Below are 21,473 nucleotides of genomic sequence, written 5' to 3'. Positions count from 1 at the left end.
TAGTCAGGACCCTTGTCTTGTTGTCATTGAGGACAGTGAACTTGGCTGGTATTTTGTCGAAGGTGCCTTGCTTGTATGTGGTAACTGTCATGTTGTCAATGATGAACAGAGTTGTCAATGATGAACCGTGCCACTTTACTATTAGATACCCCCTTTCCCTTTGTTTGCCTAGTCCAATGGTCATCATAATTTCCCTTTACGAGAGTGGTCTTCCTACACTTGGCGCAAGACGCAGATGATATCTTACGTAGAGTCTTGCACACATCAGGGTTGACAAAGGAACTGCTGCATACCACACAGCCCTGAGTCAACATCTCACTAAGGTCACACAGATCCTTTTGTGTGAACTTGCCAGGCTTAAGCTTTTCCAACAGCGACATCAAACTGCTTTCCAGCCGGAGTACCTCCTTGGGATCCATAATGCACACCGTGATCATTCCGAGCAGGCAGCATACAGCGATGCACTTCCAACTCTTGAAGCGTAACAACCTAATGTCCAATGCACATTTAGAGAACAGCTTGGCAGCTACCAGTGTGACACTTTCATTCAGCACATGGATAGGTGACAGGGTACGGGACGTGTGTTCTCGGACATGTTCCAGGATTAGATACTTGCACAGTATACTGATCATGTTTTCACTGTGTGCGGGGAAAACGGATCCTTTCAACTTGGTAATTATCCGCTTCTCGGCCTCTTCTATCCCTTGTACATCTGACAAGATGTACACGTTGAATCTTGGGTTGTCTGTGTCTCTGGAAGATTCTGTAACACATGCCTTCTTTACCCAGTCCCTGTGCTTGACAATTCCCTTTAGATTACATATTGTGTTCACACTATGCATCTTAATCGAGAGCGATAGGCATGCAGCTCGGATGTTAGAGATGTTTGTCAGCAGCTGATACAGGTCCTCTCCGAGGTCTACACAGGTGGTTATGTATCGGTCCATGACATTCACAGCCGGCATAAAGACAGAGTGGTGCTTCTGTGTGTAGATCATGTCGACCGGTATCATGTTAGCAAACCAGCTAACGGCCGCTAACCGATGGTTCTGGTAGTCGGTGAAGGTATCATTGGTTAGCTCCTGTGGATTAGGGTGATCCACCCCTGTCTCGTTTGCAGTGTTTGTACTGTGCAGAGACAATTGGTCCACCAAGGCTCGCTCCAGTTCAACCTTACCCATCTCTGGCATACCAAAGTCCAATTTAGGAAATTTGAACACGTGGCGATCCAAAGGGGTGAAACGGAGTGCAGTCTTGCTCGTCCCTGAACAGCATACAAGGTGCTGTTTCCTCCTGGACTTGATCTGAGTAACTGTTGTTGTTGCAGTTACAGTACAAGACTGTGCTTGTTGACAATATCCATTAAGGGGTTCCATTTCAATATCATCAGACCAGGTGATGTTGAGTGTAAGATCTAGTTCGCATCCTTACCCTTTATAACCATTTTGGATATTTAATTTTAGCTAGCCCTTCCGACCTCGAGCTACACAGCCGACCAAGCCTAATGGCAATAACCTCTGGTTCAGATAGACTTGTGAATGTCTGAGGGACGTTGTGTGTTGCCTCAGGACTTGGAAGTGTCCTTTTACTCTGTTAGTGTGTCAGGGGCTGTGACTACGGCTATTCCCCACTAGCAGTAGGAAATGATATGTACTCAATGGGACTACCAACACAGAAAGGAATAAAGACATGTCACAGGTCTACATTGAGTCGCGATTTCTTTATTCATTTTACAAAGCATTGTATAAACTAACTTAAATGCATATACATGCCACAAATAACATAGGTGAACAGCATATCTGGTTCAATAAAGATTCAAAGGTTACACAGAACAAGTAAACAAATCATCTGTGAGGTTAGTTGTTAGTTACAAAACATGGTGCAAAATCACGCCTGGTTAAAGGGTTATCGGGCTCCCTTTTGTGATTGCAGCATTCCGTCATTGTCACACGGGACCATGGGATAGATTTTCCAATGATAGAGAATATGGAGCCCCTGAAGGTCTGCAGGGTTGTATAATCTGCGGCCGTGATATACATCCCGAGAGCCTCTATGATGTTCACGGCAAGGTCCTTATTCTGACCCTTAAACCTCTCGACATTGTACATGTCCAGCCAGGTTTTCACATTTGTGTGTGCCGTGTTTCTTTCGAATATACAGGCCAAGCCATCGACGATTGCTTCCACCAGGTTCATATTGTCGATCTCATCCTGATGAAAGTGCTCAGGGTGATGGGGGTTCTTCTCATAATGGTGCTTGAATCCAATGTTTGCCATGGCTGACATGTCATCCGTGTTGTCAATATACAGCTTCTCCAGTGAGCATGCTTGCACTTCTTCTTCGGTCTGGTTACCTCCGTAACGTTTGTTGAGCAGGATCCGTTTCTTCTTGTTTACAGCCGTGGCTTTCTTGTCCATGTGTACGGCCATGATACCAGAGTACGCAGCTGCTTCAATTGCACTTGTCTTGCTAGAGTCGTGACACGCAATGCTTCTCACATAGTAGCGATCGGCAAGCAGGTCCAGAGTGCCTTCACAAGTCCTGGTTGCTTGTTCTAGAGCTCTGGTAACCCTGTAGTGATCCTGCTGCCTCTACGTCTCTGGTGGGTTGTAGTACAGACACACAGTACATTAATATATACAGGACTGTGTGGTGGTAACCCTGTAGTGATCCTGCTGCCTCTACGTCTCTGGTGGGTTGTAGTACAGACACACAGTACATTAATATATACAGGACTGTGTGGTGGTAACCCTGTAGTCATCCTGCTGTCTCTACCTCTCTGGTGGGTTGTAGTACAGACACACAGTACATTAATATATACAGGACTGTGTGGTGGTAACACTGTAGTCATCCTGCTGTCTCTACCTCTCTGGTGGGTTGTAGTATAGACACACAGTACATAAATATATACAGGACTGTGTGGTGGTAACCCTATAGTCATCCTGCTGTCTCTACGTCTCTGGTGGGTTGTAGTACAGACACACAGTACATTAATATATACAGGACTGTGTGGTGGTAACCCTATAGTCATCCTGCTGTCTCTACCTCTCTGGTGGGTTGTAGTACAGACACACAGTACATTAATACATACAGGACATTATAATAAATGTGAATGCTCACATCAAAAGTTTAAAGAATGTCACAAATATTAAGTTGAATCATTTTATTGAAATAAAATTTATTGAATTTAATCAAAAGTGTAACCATGCTGAGGGATCAGGATTAGGAAAAGGTCCGGAGGTGTTCAGGGGTGAGGAATCATCCATAAATGAGGTATTATTAACCATTTCAAAAGGTCTGGAGGTGTTCAGGGGTGAGGACTCATCCATAAAGGAGGTATTATTAACCATTTCAAAAGGTCTGGAGAGGTTCAGGGGTGAGGACTCATCCATAAAGGAGGTATTAAAGGGGGTACATGTCCACTGTTACCTCACAGAGAGAGAGGAGGGGGTACATGTCCACTGTTACCTCACAGAGAGAGAGGAGGGGGTACATGTCCACTGTTAACTCACAGAGAGAGAGGAGGGGGTACATGTCCACTGTTAACTCACAGAGAGAGAGGAGGGGGTACATGTCCACTGTTACCTCACAGAGAGAGAGGAGGGGGTACATGTCCACTGTTACCTCACAGAGAGAGAGGAGGGGGTACATGTCCACTGTTACCTCACAGAGAGAGAGAGGAGGGGGTACATGTCCACTGTTACCTCACAGAGAGAGAGGAGGGGATACATGTCCACTGTTACCTCACAGAGAGAGAGGAGGGGGTACATGTCCACTGTTACCTCACAGAGAGAAAGGAGGGGGTACATGTCCACTGTTACCTCACAGAGAGAGAGGAGGGGGTACATGTCCATTGTTACCTCACAGAGAGAGAGGAGGGGGTACATGTCCACTGTTACCTCACAGAGAGAGAGGAGGGGGTACATGTCCACTGTTACCTCACAGAGAGAAAGGAGGGGGTACATGTCCACTGTTACCTCACAGAGAGAGAGGAGGGGGTACATGTCCACTGTTACTGGACTCCAGACAACCTGTTCCCCACTGTAACGCTCCTACAGTTGTGTTATCACTTTGGTACTATTTTACCAGGTGTGGTAACATTTCACAACTCTTAGTGCAAAACTCAACACAGATCATCAAATATATATTTTTATGTTTTTATTACTTTAAGCACATTTCAATTGACTAATGTACAACACACAAAATGACAGTAACTTTTTCACCAAACCTAATCAGTATCATCTAGAAATACCTTCCATATAAAGTCATAGCCTTTCACAATGCAATGTTCACAACACTTTCATATGATTCTCTTCTTCTTTATTTAAATACACCTGACCATCACTTAATCCAACTGAGTTTAATGATGAATCACTTAACCGTTTGGTAAAACTATAGATGTTAAACGGGTCTGTCTGCTATATAAGGATGTAGAGACCCGACAGTAATAAAATGTGTTTAAAGTAGAAACATGTAGATGACATGTATGATACATGATAACATACATAATGAATACTGGTTATTGATCATTGATCCACATAGTGGAACCACAACAGGTCAGTGTTGTAGAACACGCTGTATTACTTCTACAACTAATAGAAGGACAGTAACTAAGGAGACGGGAGTAGAAACTAACGTGGCCATTGTTTCATCACAGGACAAAACATTCCAAGGATTCCAATGTACATAAGCAGGGGGGGGCGTTACAGGTGCCCTAAAGGGACAAACTACAATATCAATATACAGTCACCGTATATAAGGGTTGTGCTCTTATTGTCTCTGTTGAGCAGTATCTGAGTATTCAATATATATGTTGTGTATATGATGTCAAAACCATTACATGTGACCATGTTGTCTGGACTGTCACACTCTGACCAGGTGAACTCGGGTATTTTGGGTCAGGGTGTGTCATGTTGGGTATTTTTCCTTGGTTTGTTTTCTATGTTTGCGTTATAGCCTGGTGTTAGCTCTATGTGGTTTATTTCTATGTTGGGTTCTGTCGATTCCCAATCAGAGACAGCTGTCGCTAGTTGTCTCTGATTGGGATCACATTTAAGTTCCTTTTTCCCCCACGCTGTTTGTGGGGTGTTGCCTCTTTGTGTTTTGAGCAGTTAACGTATCGGCATTTTCTTGGTTTTGTGTACGTGTTTATTTCAGTGTGAAGAATAAACATGTGTTCGCTCCCAGCTGCGCTTTGGTCCGCTTCCTCATCACCCGACGACGATCGTTACATGGACCCAAACCAAGGGCTGGATTCAATCCATATCGCAGAAGTATCATGGAAGATCCACATTAAAATGTAAAGGTAATATTCGACATATGCAACATTTACCGTGAACGCAGTCTCCAAGAACTCTGGAACATTGCCTTTAGTTAAATCGAGCTATAATGTGGATCTTCCACAATACTTCTGCTGTACAGATTAAATCCATATTTGAATTAGTGAGTCCTGATAAGAACATCAGCTAATTAACCAAACGGACGGACAGACAGACACACTGACAGACAGAATCAAATGTTATTGGTCACATACACATATTTAGCAGATGTTATTGTGGGTGTAGTGAAATGCTTGTGTTCCTGGGTCCAACAGTTAGGACACAGACGGACGGACAGACAGACACACACCACAGTAATCAGATCATGGTGACCCCACAGTAATCAGATCATGGTGACCCCACAGTAATCAGATCATGGTGACCCCACAGTAATCAGATCATGGTGACCCCACAGTAATCAGATCATGGTGACCCCACAGTAATCAGATCATGGTGACCCCACAGTAATCAGATCATGGTGACCCCACAGTAATCAGATCATGGTGACCCCACAGTAATCAGATCATGGTGACACCACAGTAATCAGATCATGGTGACCCCACAGTAATCAGATCATGGTGACCCCACAGTAATCAGATCATGGTGACCCCACAGTAATCAGATCATGGTGACCCCACAGTAATCAGATCATGGTGACCCCACAGTAATCAGATCACGGTGACCCCACAGTAATCAGATCACGGTGACCCCACAGTAATCAGATCACGGTGACCCCACAGTAATCAGATCATGGTGACCCCACAGTAATCAGATCCCGTTAACCCCACAGTAATCAGATCCAGGTGACACAGTAACATGTTAGAACAAACCAAGACCCATCCTAAATCACCAGGTGACAAAATGTTTTGACAAATAATTTGACAAATATTCCCCCCAAAAAAGACACTAAGGTAATCAGAATGGAGAGAAGCCTTACTCCTGCTCTGATTGTGTAAAATGCTTCACAACATCAACTGACCTAAAAGTTCATCAGAGGACACACACGGGAGAGAAGCCTTACTCCTGCTCTGACTGTGGAAAGAGTTTCTCTCGACTGGCCCAGTTCAAGAGACACCAAGGGCCGGACTGGGGACACGCCTTATCACTGATCTGACTGTAGATTTTGTTATTTATCAACAGCTGAGCTAAAAGGGTCATCAGAGAACACACAGAGGAGAGAAGCCTTACTTCTTCTCTTAATCTTCCCACAGGGGGCCTGCAAAAAAATGTATGAAATTGTATGAAATGTATGCATTCACTACTGTAAGTCGCTCTGGATGAGAGCGTCTGCTAAATGACTAAAATGTAAAATGTAAATGTTAATGTGGCAATAGTTTCTCTCGATTGGGCAATGTAAAAACACACCAACGGATACACACTTGAGAGAAGCCTCATCACTGCACTGACTGTGAGAAGAGATTCTACAGATTGGTGTCTTTTTAAATGGCCCAATGTATACATAAAGGAGAGAAGACTCATCAGTTTTCTCAGACCAGCTAAGATTAGTCACTCCACTTAATTCTCATCCCATAAAATAATTGTCAACTTTGAAATGGATCAAATGAAGAAAGCGTAGAACACTCTTGTAATCCTGTTGTTTTCACTGTGAGAACCGTGCAGAAAAAAGGGAGCATTCTAGAATGTTAGTCTCTCTTCTCTTTACTGATCAGCACCTTGTTGATATTGACATCTTGGATTTGCAATGATGGTTGAATATCCTCTGTGAGGCGTCTCACAATGGAGTCTGATGGTTGACTGGGTGGTACTGCTTCCCTCTGCAGTTTTCTGTGGGAATGAGCTTGTAGACACAACATATACTGAGTGTACAAACCATTAAGGATACCTGCTCTTTCCATAACATAGACTGTTTCTGTACAGCACTTTGTGACATCGGCTGATGTAAAACGGGCTTTAGAAATACATTTGATGATGATGATGATGATATTAACAAACTTACCAAGTGACCTGTGATTAAATCTATTGTAGAATAAATGGAACCTGGATCCATTTCATTCTATTAACATGGTTGATGTGTGTTATAGCAGTAATGGGGTTAAACTGATATTAAAATGACAACTCCATAGGTGGTACCAGGTCAGGGGAGTTCATCTCTGCTCCCAGCATCCCTGGGACAGTACTGATCAACATAGCTGACCTGATGCAGAGGTGGACCAGTGATGTTTTCCTCTCAGTGGTGAGACTTGCCCTTCCATTTGAAACACCTTTACCTGAGATCGTACAAGACGTTACAGGCTTATTGCATGTGGAAACATACCTGTGTTCAAATACTATTTAAAATAATGTTGAATACTTAATGAGCAGTGGTTGATTGAGTTTGTTGTAATGGAACCAATAGAAAAGTCCTAAAAGTACAAACAAACCCCACCCACCTGGAAGACTAAAGGAAATGCTCAAAGTATTCAAGTCCAACCCTAATGAGAGAATAAATAAGTCCAGTCCAACCATTACCTCTCTCCTCTTTCACATCCCTCTATCATCTCTCCATGGGGAGTACAACCATTACCTCTCTCCTCTTTCACATCCCTCTATCATCTCTCCATGGGGGAGTACAACCATTACCTCTCTCCTCTTTCACATCCCTCTATCATCTCTCCATGGGGACGTCCCAATAATCTCTCCTATCTCCTGAAGTGTAGCTTTCCTTCTCTACTCCTCACAAATGTAAAAGCATTGGATTGGTGTTGACATGGAGTAGAGGGAGTTTACATATACCAGTCATTTCCTTTAAATCCATGAAGGGAAGTGGACAAGTTCACACTTAGAAAGGAGATAATTGGGGCACACCAATGTTCTGATTACTACAGGAATGAAACCATATTGAGGTTGTCTGCTATATATATATATATATATATATATATATATATATATATATATATAGAGAGAGAGAGAGAGAGAGAGAGAGAGAGAGAGAGAGAGAGAGAGAGAGAGAGAGAGAGAGAGAGAGAGAGAGAGAGAGAGAGAGAGAGGGAGAGAGAGAGAGAGAGAGAGAGAGAGAGAGAGAGAGAGAGAGAGAGAGAGAGAGAGAGAGAGAGAGAGAGAGGAGAGAGAGAGAGAGAGAGAGAGAGAGAGAGAGAGAGAGAGAGAGAGAGAGAGAGAGAGAGAGAGAGAGAGAGAGAGAGAGAGAGAGAGGAGAGAGAGAGAGAGAGAGAGAGAGAGAGAGAGAGAGAGAGAGAGAGAGAGAGAGAGAGAGAGAGAGAGAGAGAGGTAAGTAAAGTTGTGGAGATGAGGGAATATGTGATCAGAACCCCTCCAGTCTGGTTAACCACAGTTCGGTCCAGTATGGACTATCAATACAAGTCACCATTTAGAATGTGACCCAGTTCAATGGGTCTGAACAGAACTGGGGGATGTCAGACATGAAGATGCCTAAACACAACTGGAATATTCAGCCACACCACTAGCTCACCTCCACACAATCCATGTACAAGTTAAAGACACACCTTGGAATAAATAACAAAGGAAAACTATTACTAGATGAAGTTTAGTGTTGTATTTTTTATTTCCCATCACCATAAATCATATTTAATCACTGAACAGTAGCAGACCTAACTTCATCTGTTCCTGACTCTGGATAGTGGATTAAAAAGACCATCAATCTCCAATGATATTAAAGTACTATTCTGAACATTACTGATATACTGAGTGGCAAGTCAAGATATCTGCTGGTTTTATTGTTTGGTCAATAGCACCACCTGCTGGACAGGTTTAATGTTGCTGGACTGAGCAGTATGGGAGGATGAAAGATGACACATTTAGGGCTGGTTTCCTGGACATCTACATTGAACATACTTTTTTCACACTTAATCTGTTCCATGTCCAGGAAACCAGTCCATATAGTTTAGTTACTATCTGATCCATGTCCAGGAAACCAGTCCATATAGTTTAGTTACTATCTGTTCCATGTCCAGGAAACCAGTCCATATAGTTTAGTTACTATCTGTTCCATGTCCAGGAAACCAGTCCATATAGTTTAGTTACTATCTGTTCCATGTCCAGGAAACCAGTCCATATAGTTTAGTTACTATCTGTTCCATGTCCAGGAAACCAGTCCATATAGTTTAGTTACTATCTGTTCCATGTCCAGGAAACCAGTCCATATAGTTTAGTTACTATCTGTTCAACGCCACTACGGAAAACTTGACCAATTGAGAAAACATATCAATGGTTCTGAATGACAACCAATATACATCAACACCATACATCATGATTCATGGAAATGTACAAGATTAAAACATTACAATGACAAAAATATGAATACATTGAATGTTTATTCATAACATCTGAAGATCAAATCAGTTAAATCATTGTGGATAAAACAGAGTAGAATGAATCATCACATCTGGGGACCATCACCACCAGCATGACTAGTATCTATGTGGACCCTACTACAGTTTAACCAGCTCAGCTATAGACTACACCAGCATGACTAGTATCTATGTGGACCCTACTACAGTTTAACCAGCTCAGCTATAGACTACACCAGCATGACTAGTATCTATGTGGACCCTACTACAGTTTAACCAGCTCAGCTATAGACTACACCAGCATGACTAGTATCTATGTGGACCCTACTACAGTTTAACCAGCTCAGCTATAGACTACACCAGCATGACTAGTATCTATGTGGACCCTACTACAGTTTAACCAGCTCAGCTATAGACTACACCAGCATGACTAGTATCTATGTGGACCCTACTACAGTTTAACCAGCTCAGCTATAGACTACACCAGCATGACTAGTATCTATGTGGACCCTACTACAGTTTAACCAGCTCAGCTATAGACTACACCAGCATGACTAGTATCTATGTGGACCCTACTACAGTTTAACCAGCTCAGCTATAGACTACACCAGCATGACTAGTATCTATGTGGACCCTACTACAGTTTAACCAGCTCAGCTATAGACTACACCAGCATGACTAGTATCTATGTGGACCCTACTACAGTTTAACCAGCTCAGCTATAGACTACACCAGCAGCATGACTAGTATCTATGTGGACCCTACTACAGTTTAACCAGCTCAGCTATAGACTACACCAGCATGACTAGTATCTATGTGGACCCTACTACAGTTTAACCAGCTCAGCTATAGACTACACCAGCATGACTAGTATCTATGTGGACCCTACTACAGTTTAACCAGCTCAGCTATAGACTACACCAGCATGACTAGTATCTATGTGGACCCTACTACAGTATAACCAGCTCAGCTATAGACTAGACCAGCATGACTAGTATCTATGTGGACCCTACTACAGTTTAACCAGCTCAGCTATAGACTACACCAGCATGACTAGTATCTATGTGGACCCTACTACAGTTTAACCAGCTCAGCTATAGACTACACCAGCATGACTAGTGTCTATGTGGACCCTACTACAGTTTAACCAGCTCAGCTATAGACTACACCAGCATGACTAGTATCTATGTGGACCCTACTACAGTTTAACCAGCTCAGCTATAGACTACACCAGCATGACTAGTATCTATGTGGACCCTACTACAGTTTAACCAGCTCAGCTATAGACTACACCAGCATGACTAGTATCTATGTGGACCCTACTACAGTTTAACCAGCTCAGCAGTACTATAACAGAGATAAAACCCAGGATAGAGGGGCTGAGTGAATGTGGTCTGGACTCTGTGGAGGAGGGTCATTGTGTCAGAGACACTGTAGAAGGACAGACTACCTGCCTTGTGATCCAGGTACACTCCTACTCTGGAGGACTGAGGGCCTGATACTTTAGTCTTAACATTATTGTGTATGAAACAATAACCATCACTACAGCACTGTAAACTCCAGGACATGTTATTGTTTCCAAATCCACTATCTGTCCCTGTTCTGCTGATGTCTTTATATGAGACTGCTGTTTCAACCCTGTCCCTAGTCCACTCCACCTCCCAGTAACAGCATCCAGACAGACCCTCTCTACACAGAACCTGACAGTAGTTGATGAATCTGTCTGGATGGTCAGGATATGGTTGGACTTGGCATTTATTGGTCACCTTTCTGTTCCCTTTAGACAGAGAGAGGCGTGTGTGTGCTGTGTTTGGGTCCAGTGTGAGCTGACAGGAATCTGGGAGAAGAGCAGAGACCAATGAGGGGAGTCAGAACAATAAGTTAAGTCAGATACTGTATCTACCCTGTCTTTGATTAGAGCACAGCAGAGATCAAATCAGAGAAATATGAGGAGTCAGATAGATACCCAGTCTTTGATTAGATCTACTATTGCTATATATTTCTAGAGGGATTGTTAGGAGTGTCAGTAAAAAGAGACTGTTAGTTACTTCACAATAAAGAGACTCACATGGTAACAACTGTTCTCTGGTCTTGGGCTCTGGAGGCAGTACAACATCCACTATATTCACTACAGACACACAAACACATTGACAGAGAGAGGGAATGTTATCATCATACCATATTCCACATGTATATGACTAGTAGGGAACTTTCAATGGTCTAAAGTTGATGTTCTTATTGTTTTCAACACACCTGTAGTGGAGATCTTGGTCCATTCTCCTTTAAGGAAGTCTTCTAGTTTCTCTCTCAGTTCAGCCACAGTCTTACTCACATATCCAAAGTACTGAAGAGGACGGACAACGATGCTGGGTAAGACTGAAGATACACTGATACTGGAGAGAGACTGATAACTCTGGAGAGAGAAAGAGAGAGAGAGAGAGAGAGAGGGACGGACAGAGAGAGAGAGAGGGGGACAGAGAGAGAGACAGAGGGACACAGAGGGACAGAGAGGGAGAGACACAGAGAGAGAGAGAGGGAAACAGAGAGAGGGGGGACACGGAGACAGAGGGGGACACAGAGACAGAGGGACACAGAGACAGAGGGACACACAGAGACAGAGGGACACAGAGAGAGAGAGGGACACAGAGAGAGAGAGGGACACAGAGACAGAGGGGGACACAGAGACAGAGGGGGACACAGAGAGAGAGGGGGACACAGAGAGAGAGGGGGACACAGAGAGAGAGGGGGACACAGAGAGAGAGGGGGACACAGAGAGAGAGGGGGACACAGAGAGAGAGGGGGACACAGAGAGAGAGGGGGACACGGAGACAGAGGGGGACACAGAGACAGAGGGGGACACAGAGACAGAGGGGGACACAGAGACAGAGGGGGACACAGAGACAGAGGGGGACACAGAGACAGAGGGGGACACAGAGACAGAGGGGGACACAGAGACAGAGGGGGACACAGAGACAGAGGGGGACACAGAGACAGAGGGGGACACAGAGACAGAGGGGGACACAGAGACAGAGGGGGACACAGAGACAGAGGGGGACACAGAGACAGAGGGGGACACAGAGACAGAGGGGGACACAGAGAGAGAGGGGGACACAGAGAGAGAGGGGGACACAGAGAGAGAGGGGGACACAGAGAGAGAGGGGGACACGGAGAGAGAGGGGGACACGGAGACAGAGGGGGACACAGAGACAGAGGGGGACACAGAGACAGAGGGGGACACAGAGACAGAGGGGGACACAGAGACAGAGGGGGACACAGAGACAGAGGGGGACACAGAGCAGAGGGACACAGAGAGAGAGGGACAGAGAGAGAGGGACAAAGAGAGACAATGAGAGAGGGACACAGAGAGAGAGAGGGACACAGAAAGAGAGGGACACAAAGAGACGTGACAGAGAGAGAGGGACACAGACGGACACAGAGAGAGAGGGACACAGACGGACAAAGAGAGAGAGGGACAAAGAGGGACAAAGAGAGAGAGGGACAAAGAGGGACAAAGAGAGAGAGGGACAAAGAGAGAGAGGGACAGCGAGAGGGACAGCGAGAGAGAGGGGGACACAGAGAGAGAGAGAGGGGGACAGAGAGGGACACAGAGAGAGAGGGGGACAGAGAGGGACACAGAGAGAGAGGGGGACACAGAGAGAGAGAAAGGGACAGAGAGAGAGACAGAGAGGGACACAGAGAGAAAGGGACACAGAGGGGGACAGAGAGAGAGGGACAAGGAGGGACAAAGAGAGAGAGGGACAAAGAGAGAGAGGGACAAAGAGAGAGAGGGACAAAGAGAGACAATGAGAGAGGGACAAAGAGAGAGAGGGACAAAGAGAGAGGGACAGAGAGGGAGAGGGACAGAGAGGGACAAAGAGGGAGGGACAAAGAGGGACAAAGAGGGAGAGGGACAGAGAGGGAGAGATGGGGACAGAGAGAGGGAGAGAGATGGGGACAGAGAGAGGGAGAGAGATGGGGACAGAGAGAGGGAGAGAGATGGGGACAGAGAGAGGGAGAGAGATGGGGACAGAGAGAGGGAGAGAGATGGGGACAGAGAGAGGGACAGAGAGAGAGGGGGGCACAGAGAGAGAGGGGGACACAGAGAGACAGGGGGACACAGAGACAAGGACACAAAGAGAGGTGACAGAGACAGGTACACAGAGAGAGAGGGACAGAGAGAGGGACAAAGACGGACAAACAAAGAGAGGGACAAAGATGGACAAAGAGAGAGAGGGACAAAGAGGGACAAAGAGAGACAAAGAATGAGAGGGACAAAGAGGGACAAAGAGAGAGAGGGACAAAGAGAGAGAGGGACAAAGAGGGACAAAGAGAGATAGGGACAAAAAAGGACAAAGAGAGAGAGAGGGACAGACAGAGAGGGACAGAGATATAGAGGGACAGAGACAGAGCGGGACAAAGAGAGAGGGACAGAGAGAGAGAGAGAGACACACAGAGAGAGGGACACAGAGAGAGGGACACAGAGAGAGGGACACAGAGAGAGGGACAAAGAGAGACACAGAGAGGGACAAATAGGGACAAAGAGAGAGAGGGACAGAGAGGGAGAGGGACAGAGAGAGAGAGGGGGACAGAGAGAGAGAGGGGGACAGAGAGAGGGGGGGGACACAGAGAGAGGGGGGGACACAGAGAGAGGGGGGACACAGAGAGAGGGGGGACACAGAGAGAGGGGGGACACAGAGAGAGGGGGGACACAGAGAGAGGGACACAGAGAGAGGGACAAAGAGAGAGGGACAAAGAGGGACAGAGAGAGAGCGAGGGGGACACAGAGAGAGAGCGAGGGGGACACAGAGAGAGAGAGAGGGGGACACAGAGAGAGAGAGAGGGGGACAGAGAGAGAGGGGGACAGAGAGAGAGGGACAGAGAGAGAGACGGACAAAGAGGGACAAAGAGGGACAGAGACAGAGCGAGGGACACAGACAGAGCGAGGGACACAGACAGAGAGAGGGACACAGACAGAGAGAGGGACACAGACAGAGAGAGGGACACAGACAGAGAGAGGGACACAGACAGAGAGAGGGACACAGACAGAGAGAGGGACACAGACAGAGAGAGGGACACAGACAGAGAGAGGGACAGAGAGAGAGAGGGACAGAGAGAGAGAGGGACAGAGAGAGAGAGGGACAGAGGGACAAAGAGGAACAGAGAGAGAGAGGGACAAAGAGAGAGAGGGACAGGGACAGAGAGACAGACAGGACAACATAATGATTGAGATGAATAGTTTCACATTAAGTTAATTTCATATCACATGTAACAAGACAGTTTAGTTACCTGGAGGAAATGGATGTGATCCTCTGTGTGTGAGAGCTGCTCCAGCTCAGTGCTTCTCTTCCTCAGCTCAGCTATCTCCTGCTTCAGTTGCTCCAGGAGTCCTTCAGCTTGACTCACTTGAGTCTTCTCTTGGGCTCTGATCAGCTCCTTCACCTCAGAGCTCCTTCTCTCAATGGAGCGGATCAGCTCAGTAAAGATCTGATCACTGTCCTCCACTGCTGCCTGTGCAGAGCGCTGTTGAGAGAGAGAGAGAGACAGAGAGACAGAGACAGTAGGTAGTTACCATTTTAGAAAATCATGGGACATTGTCTTTGGTTGCATGCTATTTTATGTCAATCATATTGCTCCTTGTAGCCTATTACTGATGCTACGTGGTCTTATGCTGCCATCTATTGGAAATATTTACCAATTAAAAGTTATTAATTCACGTAAAGACATTGGTGAGGCAGCTGAGAAATAAAGTGTATTTAATTAGAGAGATCAGTCTCAAACCTGCCCCACCTGTCCCACGCCAATTGCTGGACTTTCACATAGTTACTATGTCACCCAGTTCAAACCACATTTAACATATAAAACAAATGAGTCTTGTTTATCAAGTGTTCTGCCTTGCAATAATAAATATAATAAAATAACTAATAAAAAGCAAATGCTTACATAGGTTTTATTTAAAAAAATAACAAATGTTATTTAGTACTAAAACGGTATTTACTAACATAATATTATTACTAAAATAGTTGTAGGCTACCCTACCCTAGAATTAGGGTTCAGGCTAAAATAGGTTATACGTAGGGTTAGAGATTCTGTACAGCACTTTGTGACATCTGCTGATGTAAAAAGGGCTTCATAAATACATTTGATTGATTGTTAGGTTCAGGGTATTTAAAGAGAAAAACTGTATGGGTTTATATCTCTCTTGCTCCTCCCTGTGGTCTTCTGTGGGTACTACATACCTCATTCACCACACTTGATAGGATCATAATCTGAGGTAGCAACTGAGTCAGAGCTACAAATCAATGAGCTCCACCTATCCATTTGGTTTACAACTCAGTGAACCTGCGCAGCAATCTCTCTATTTGATGTCTACGAACCAACAGATTTCAACGATTATCATATTACCCAGCAGCCATTTAGAAACAACAAATCTGTTTAAATCGGACACATCTTGAAAAAGAGGACAGGGACATACGTTTTGTTTAGGTTTTAAACCTTTTTCTGAAATAAAATCTGTTTAAACATGTTTAACGTTTGATGTCTTTGCACCAACCATCTGTTCTACTCACTAACACTGTAGGTCACTACAACGTGTAACCAGGTGAACAGTGAGCTTCCTCACCAAGTAGCTGTAACCTAGTTAACAATAAGTTACCTGAGGTAAATCTACAAGGTTAACGTGGGCTGGAAGAGAATTACTTCAAAACCACAGCAAACAGCTGGGACATATGCTAATATTATATCACTGGGCTCCTTGGCGGATAGTTTCATCAGAAAATATTTGTAAAAAATGTCCACACTATCTGTGCTAACAAACCCTGTGTACCACCCCTCCCCTGTTTAACCTTGAATTTAGTTCAGAAAACCACTTGGAAATGGACCAAAACGAACCAACTCTTTACGGATCTGTTCGTCCGTAATAAACGGAGGCAGATTAGACACCACTACTCTTGTTGAAATCAGCACCAACACACCCCTCACATAAATCATACTGGTAACTAGCCGGGCAACAAGACTCACCTTTTACATTACCACAACCACCGCCTTGTTCATTCTGGATACAGAGTGTATATGTTCCTCTCCCACCTGTTCACCGACCATGATCAATAATTCCTCCACACCATTCTCCAGAACGCACCTGAAGAGACAGCGTTTCTTCTCCACTCGGTTGAGGACATCACACCTCCCAAACAAACTACCCTACTCCCCCCTCAACTCTAACCGATAAACAGTGGAAACTAATAAATAAACCCTTAACAACTACAAAATACATTTGGAAAATATGCAAAAAGAATAGTAGCCCTCCTCAGGAACCACAACACCTTCTTCTTCTATGATATAATGGCGGTCCGCAAATCAACGTTAAAGGTGCATGGCGCCACCTACTGTGCTGGAGTGTGTTCAATCACGGTTTACACCATTTCTAAATCCTCCTACCTAACTCAGTACTTCTGAGAAAATAAAAAAGAGTCCTACTAACTTCTAATAGACCCTCCCCCATCCCCCAAATCCCTTCCACCCCCCCAACCCCATCCAACCTCAATGACCCTACACTTCAATCTTTCCCTCTCTTCAACATCCTTACAACAATATAACAATACATGCTCCACCGTTTCATTGACAATACCCTCCAGACACAAACCATTCACATGCTGCCAACCAGATGTAAGGACCAGTTCAATGTACAATGTCCTAAGCACAATCGAGTAAACACCACCTCTTCCTTCCTAATCTGACCTTTGAATCTTGGTCCACCGACCTTTAGAGGACATATAAATGCCGTCCCTTGTGCTCAGAGTCCCATCTCTTCTGCCACACATCTATCAAAATGTCTCTGATCTTACATTTGTCCTAACCCTACACTCATTAAAAACCCACTACCCCATTCCACTACTTTGACCCTATCTGCTCCTGCACCATGCCAACTAACCCTACACTCATTAAAAACCCACTACCCCATTCCACTACTTTGACCCTATCTGCTCCTGCACCATGCCAACTAACCCTACACTCATTAAAAACCCACTACCCCATTCCACTACTTTGACCCTATCTGCTCCTGCACCATGCTAACTAACCCTACACTCATTAAAAACCCACTACCCCATTCCACTACTTTGACCCTATCTGCTCCTGCACCATGCCAACGACCTGGGAGGACGGGACACCACCACTCAACACACCCTGGAACTCTTCTGAAGTCAAATCTCACATGACCAAATACTTCTCTGCAGCTGCCACCACAAGATCTATTGTCTGTGATTTACGTTCCATTTCTGAGGTACAGTTGATAACCATTGCTTTGAACTCTAAGAAGCCAACCTTACTGAAGCATATATCACTCGTTGGCCAATTCCTCTGTGCTGGCACAGATCTACTACTCACAGGGATACTACTCACAGGGATCCTCTCAGGATCCCACACCCTTGACCCATCCTCCTCTACTTTCTTCACTGCCTCAGCATACGCCACCTTCTGCACTACTCTGACTCTAGCCACCTTAACCTGCCTCTCTCTCACTGGACACCTCTGATCCCCAGCAACATGGACACCCCTACAGTTGACACACACAACTTTATCCACCGAAATTACACAGTCCTCTATCCCATGACCTCCTGCACACTTCCCACATCGTGGAATCTCCCTCCTACAAACTGCTGCAACATGACCATAAACGTTGCACCTGAAACAGCTCAGTGGATTCAACACAAAGACTCTAACAGGATAACTGATATATCCCAACATGACTTTGTCAGGTAAAGACTCAAACGCTGACAGTGACTCCTCTGTTTCACCACGCTCACCACCTGGTCTGCTTCACACCAAGCGGCGGGCATCACAAACATCAAGAGCCTTCAACTTCAATTGCTCCACCTCCACCCACCGTGAAACCACAAAAAAACTCTGTTTTCCAATTGAATTATAACATTTGAAATGTCTCTATTTCTTTGAAACTTTTGTGAGTGTAATGTTCCCTGTTCATTTCTGTTCATATGTAAACATATGTTTCCCATGCCAATAAAGCCCTTTGAATTGTATTGAGAGAGAGAGAGAGAGCTCCATGTTAATGTATAGGGGACATGAGTCAGCCATGGTTACTCATGGTAATGTGATGAGGTAGCCCCGCCTGCGACTTCTAAACCACTGTCGGCCCAATAGGGAATGTCCTCTTGATGTAATGGTCAATATGTTGGTTTCTCCTGCAGTAGACCTGGGTTCATATCCCGTCAGTTACATTAAGCTGTCTATTCTCTTAAAGGGCTCAAGACAGCCTGTTCTCAACGGTGGGGTCAGTGGGATTGGAGAGGAGCCTGTCTCTCCCTCTCTCTGACTGGAGGACAGAAGTGAAATGATGTGTCTCCTCTGGTCAGCAATACTCACCTTGAGAGACTCCACAACCTTTTGGAGCTCCTTCAGCTCCTTCTCTCTCTCCTGGAAACTCTGCTGGACCTTCTGCTGACTCATCCCCAGCTGCCTCTGTGGAGAATCACTCTTCAATGAGCTATCAAACTTTATTAGTCCAGTAGATCAATAGTATAGTAATGTGACATAGGACCCATAGAAGATAAGGATCAAAATATTGAGGAAGTGTCTGTCTGAAAATATATCATTATGTAGTCATGTGAATGATTATAGTTTTAACAGGGAGTTGATTGGGGGTTTGATAATGAATGATAATGGTGTTTGAAAACGAATGATAATGATGTTTGATAAGTAATGATAATGATGTTTGACTTGTTGGATTCTAGCTAGAAATATACTTATTCATGTTACCATACTATATCGTATTGATGACTTTACATGTATAAGGAATGTATATGTTAGGGTCAATGAAGGGTGGATAGGAACTTGGTGTTGGAAAGTTACTGAGAGAGACAAGGGGAAGTGCTGAAATATTCTGTTCAAATATGTTATTGTTGAATATCAATGTTCCTAAAGAGGGAGGCAAAGGGCAACTAGTTTCAGTCTCTGATAAGGCAGGCCAGCTGCAGAACTAGAGAGGAGACAGGAATTCTACAGTCTAGTTAGTCTCTGATAAGGCAGGCCAGCTGCAGAACTAGGGAGGAGCCAGGAATTCAACAGTCTAGTTTGTCTCTGATAAGGCAGGCCAGCTGCAGAACTAGGGTGGAGCTAGGAATTCAACAGTCTAGTTAGTCTCTGATAAGGCAGGCCAGCTGCAGAACTAGGGAGGAGACAGGAATTCAACAGTCTAGTTAGTCTCTGATAAGGCAGGACAGCTGCAGAACTAGGGAGGAGACAGGAATTCGGCTCGAGTTCAAGTCAACAGATGAAGTGAGAAGAAACCTCTCGGAGGGGGGCCAGAGAGGCCCACCCCAACGACCCTCCTACTACAGTCTTATCTCACACAATACACTTCCAAACCCACAAAGCTTTTAGCATCAGGCAGGGCCATGACTTCACCAGTGAGAGGAACCAATTCAGTTCCTGCCTAGCAACAGAGATGTATTGGCTGTCTACATGTGTAACAGTTGACCCCGCCTAGTATGAGGTTATAAATATATGTTCTTGTGTCATCAAACATTGTCTTTGCAGCTGTATGACCCAGTGGGTGAATAAACTTGGTTTGAGTTTTCACTCTGTGTGTTCAGAACCTAACAGACTTTAGAAAATGGTGATACATTTGAAGAATCTGGGTTAACATATCTATATACTCAAGGTTGTGTTCATATTTATGGGTCCATTTCATTTGAATGGTCTCATATTCAAACAGCCTCAGTTCGTATTGTATGTTTAACTCTTTGTTTATCAGACAGTCACCAACAAGTTGTTCTGGTCTTACCTGTTTCTCAGTCCTCTCTGCTGCAGCTGACACTGTATCATGGCCTTTATGTTCATCCATCACACACTGATAACAGATACACTGCTGATCGGTACGACAGTAAACCTCCAGCAGTTTGTCATGATGAGAGCAGATCTTCTCCTGTAGTTGTGCGGTGGCTTTGACCAGCTTGTGCTTCTTCAAAGCAGGAGATTCATAGTGAGATAGGAGGTGAGTCTCACAGTAAGAGGCCAGACACGGCAGACAGGACATGAGGGCTTTCCGCTTTCTGGTCCCAGTGCAGACATCACACGCCACATCTCCAGGTCCAGCACAGCACAGAGCAGGAGGGGGAGCAGCCTGGAGTCCTGTCTTCAGTTTCTCCACCACCTCAGCCAACATGTTGTTTTTCCTCAGATTAGGCCTTGGAGTGAAGGTCTCTGTGCACTGAGGACAGCTGTAGACCCCTTTCATAACATCCTGATCCCAGCAGCCCTCAATACAGCTTCTACAGTAACTGTGTCCACAGGGGATGGTGACCGGTTCCTTCAGTACATCCAGACAGACAGAACAACGGAACTGGTCCTGGTCCAGCAGAACTCCCTGCTGAGCCATTTGGACGGTTGTTCACTCTCACACAGACAGACGACACAGAGACTCAGATCAGTTTAGTTTCCACAGAAGAGAGTCTGTGGGAGGGGGAGGGATTTCCTTGTTCTGCCAGATGGCTGGGGTTAGAGGGAGGGAGGGAGGGGTTAGAGGGAAGGAGGGGTTAGAGGGAGGGAACAAGGGAAGGAGGGGTGCTGGGAGGGAGAGAGAGAGATCTGCATACAACATCTAGAGGGAGACAAATATTTTAGTTCCTAGTTTAGGACCCTTAATATGGAATACATCTAACAAAATGTGAGTTGTTAGAATATATAAAGGTTAACAGTTTCTATGAAGTACATATTATAATTATTTTAATGACCTTTATAATGCCTTATAATACACTTATGTGTTCTAACATTACAATGTGGTTATTACTGTTTGGCCTAGGATCAGGGTTAGAGGTACTACATTCAGCAGTAACCATAGACATATCTAGGACTAAAAAGAGAAGATGTTTTACAA

General features: G+C 44.9%; 1 protein-coding gene across 1 annotated transcript; it reads right to left on the bottom strand.

The window, feature by feature from the left end:
* Window positions 1-8,819: 8,819 nt before the first annotated feature.
* On the bottom strand, window positions 8,820-21,099 carry LOC123729858 (tripartite motif-containing protein 16). The gene is made up of 6 exons (XM_082968290.1): window positions 20,382-21,099; window positions 18,962-19,057; window positions 14,870-15,103; window positions 11,837-11,996; window positions 11,652-11,711; window positions 8,820-11,420 (listed from the first exon to the last, which is right to left on the bottom strand). The coding sequence occupies exons 1-6, from the start codon at window positions 20,973-20,975 to the stop codon at window positions 10,906-10,908; spliced, it is 1,659 nt and encodes a 552-aa protein (XP_082824416.1). The 5' UTR covers window positions 20,976-21,099; the 3' UTR covers window positions 8,820-10,905.
* Window positions 21,100-21,473: the final 374 nt, after the last annotated feature.

The sequence above is a fragment of the Salmo salar genome, chromosome 23, assembly GCF_965601325.2.
Source record: "Salmo salar chromosome 23, fSalSal1, whole genome shotgun sequence".
Taxonomy (NCBI): domain Eukaryota; kingdom Metazoa; phylum Chordata; class Actinopteri; order Salmoniformes; family Salmonidae; genus Salmo; species Salmo salar.
Note: the sequence above shows the minus strand (reverse complement) of the source record. Positions and strands in the feature narration are given on the sequence as shown.

Bases quoted from the DNA above. Each gene is read 5' to 3' on its own strand.
- LOC123729858 (XM_082968290.1), bottom strand. From the start codon at position 20,975: ATGGCTCAGCAGGGAGTTCTGCTGGACCAGGACCAGTTCCGTTGTTCT. The intron at 15,104-18,961 runs GTGAGTATTGCT...CTCTCTCAACAG, and splicing joins AGGTTGTGGAGTCTCTCAAG to CGCTCTGCACAGGCAGCAGT. The intron at 11,421-11,651 runs GTGAGTCTCTTT...CTCTTCTCCCAG, and splicing joins CAGAGAACAGTTGTTACCAT to ATTCCTGTCAGCTCACACTG.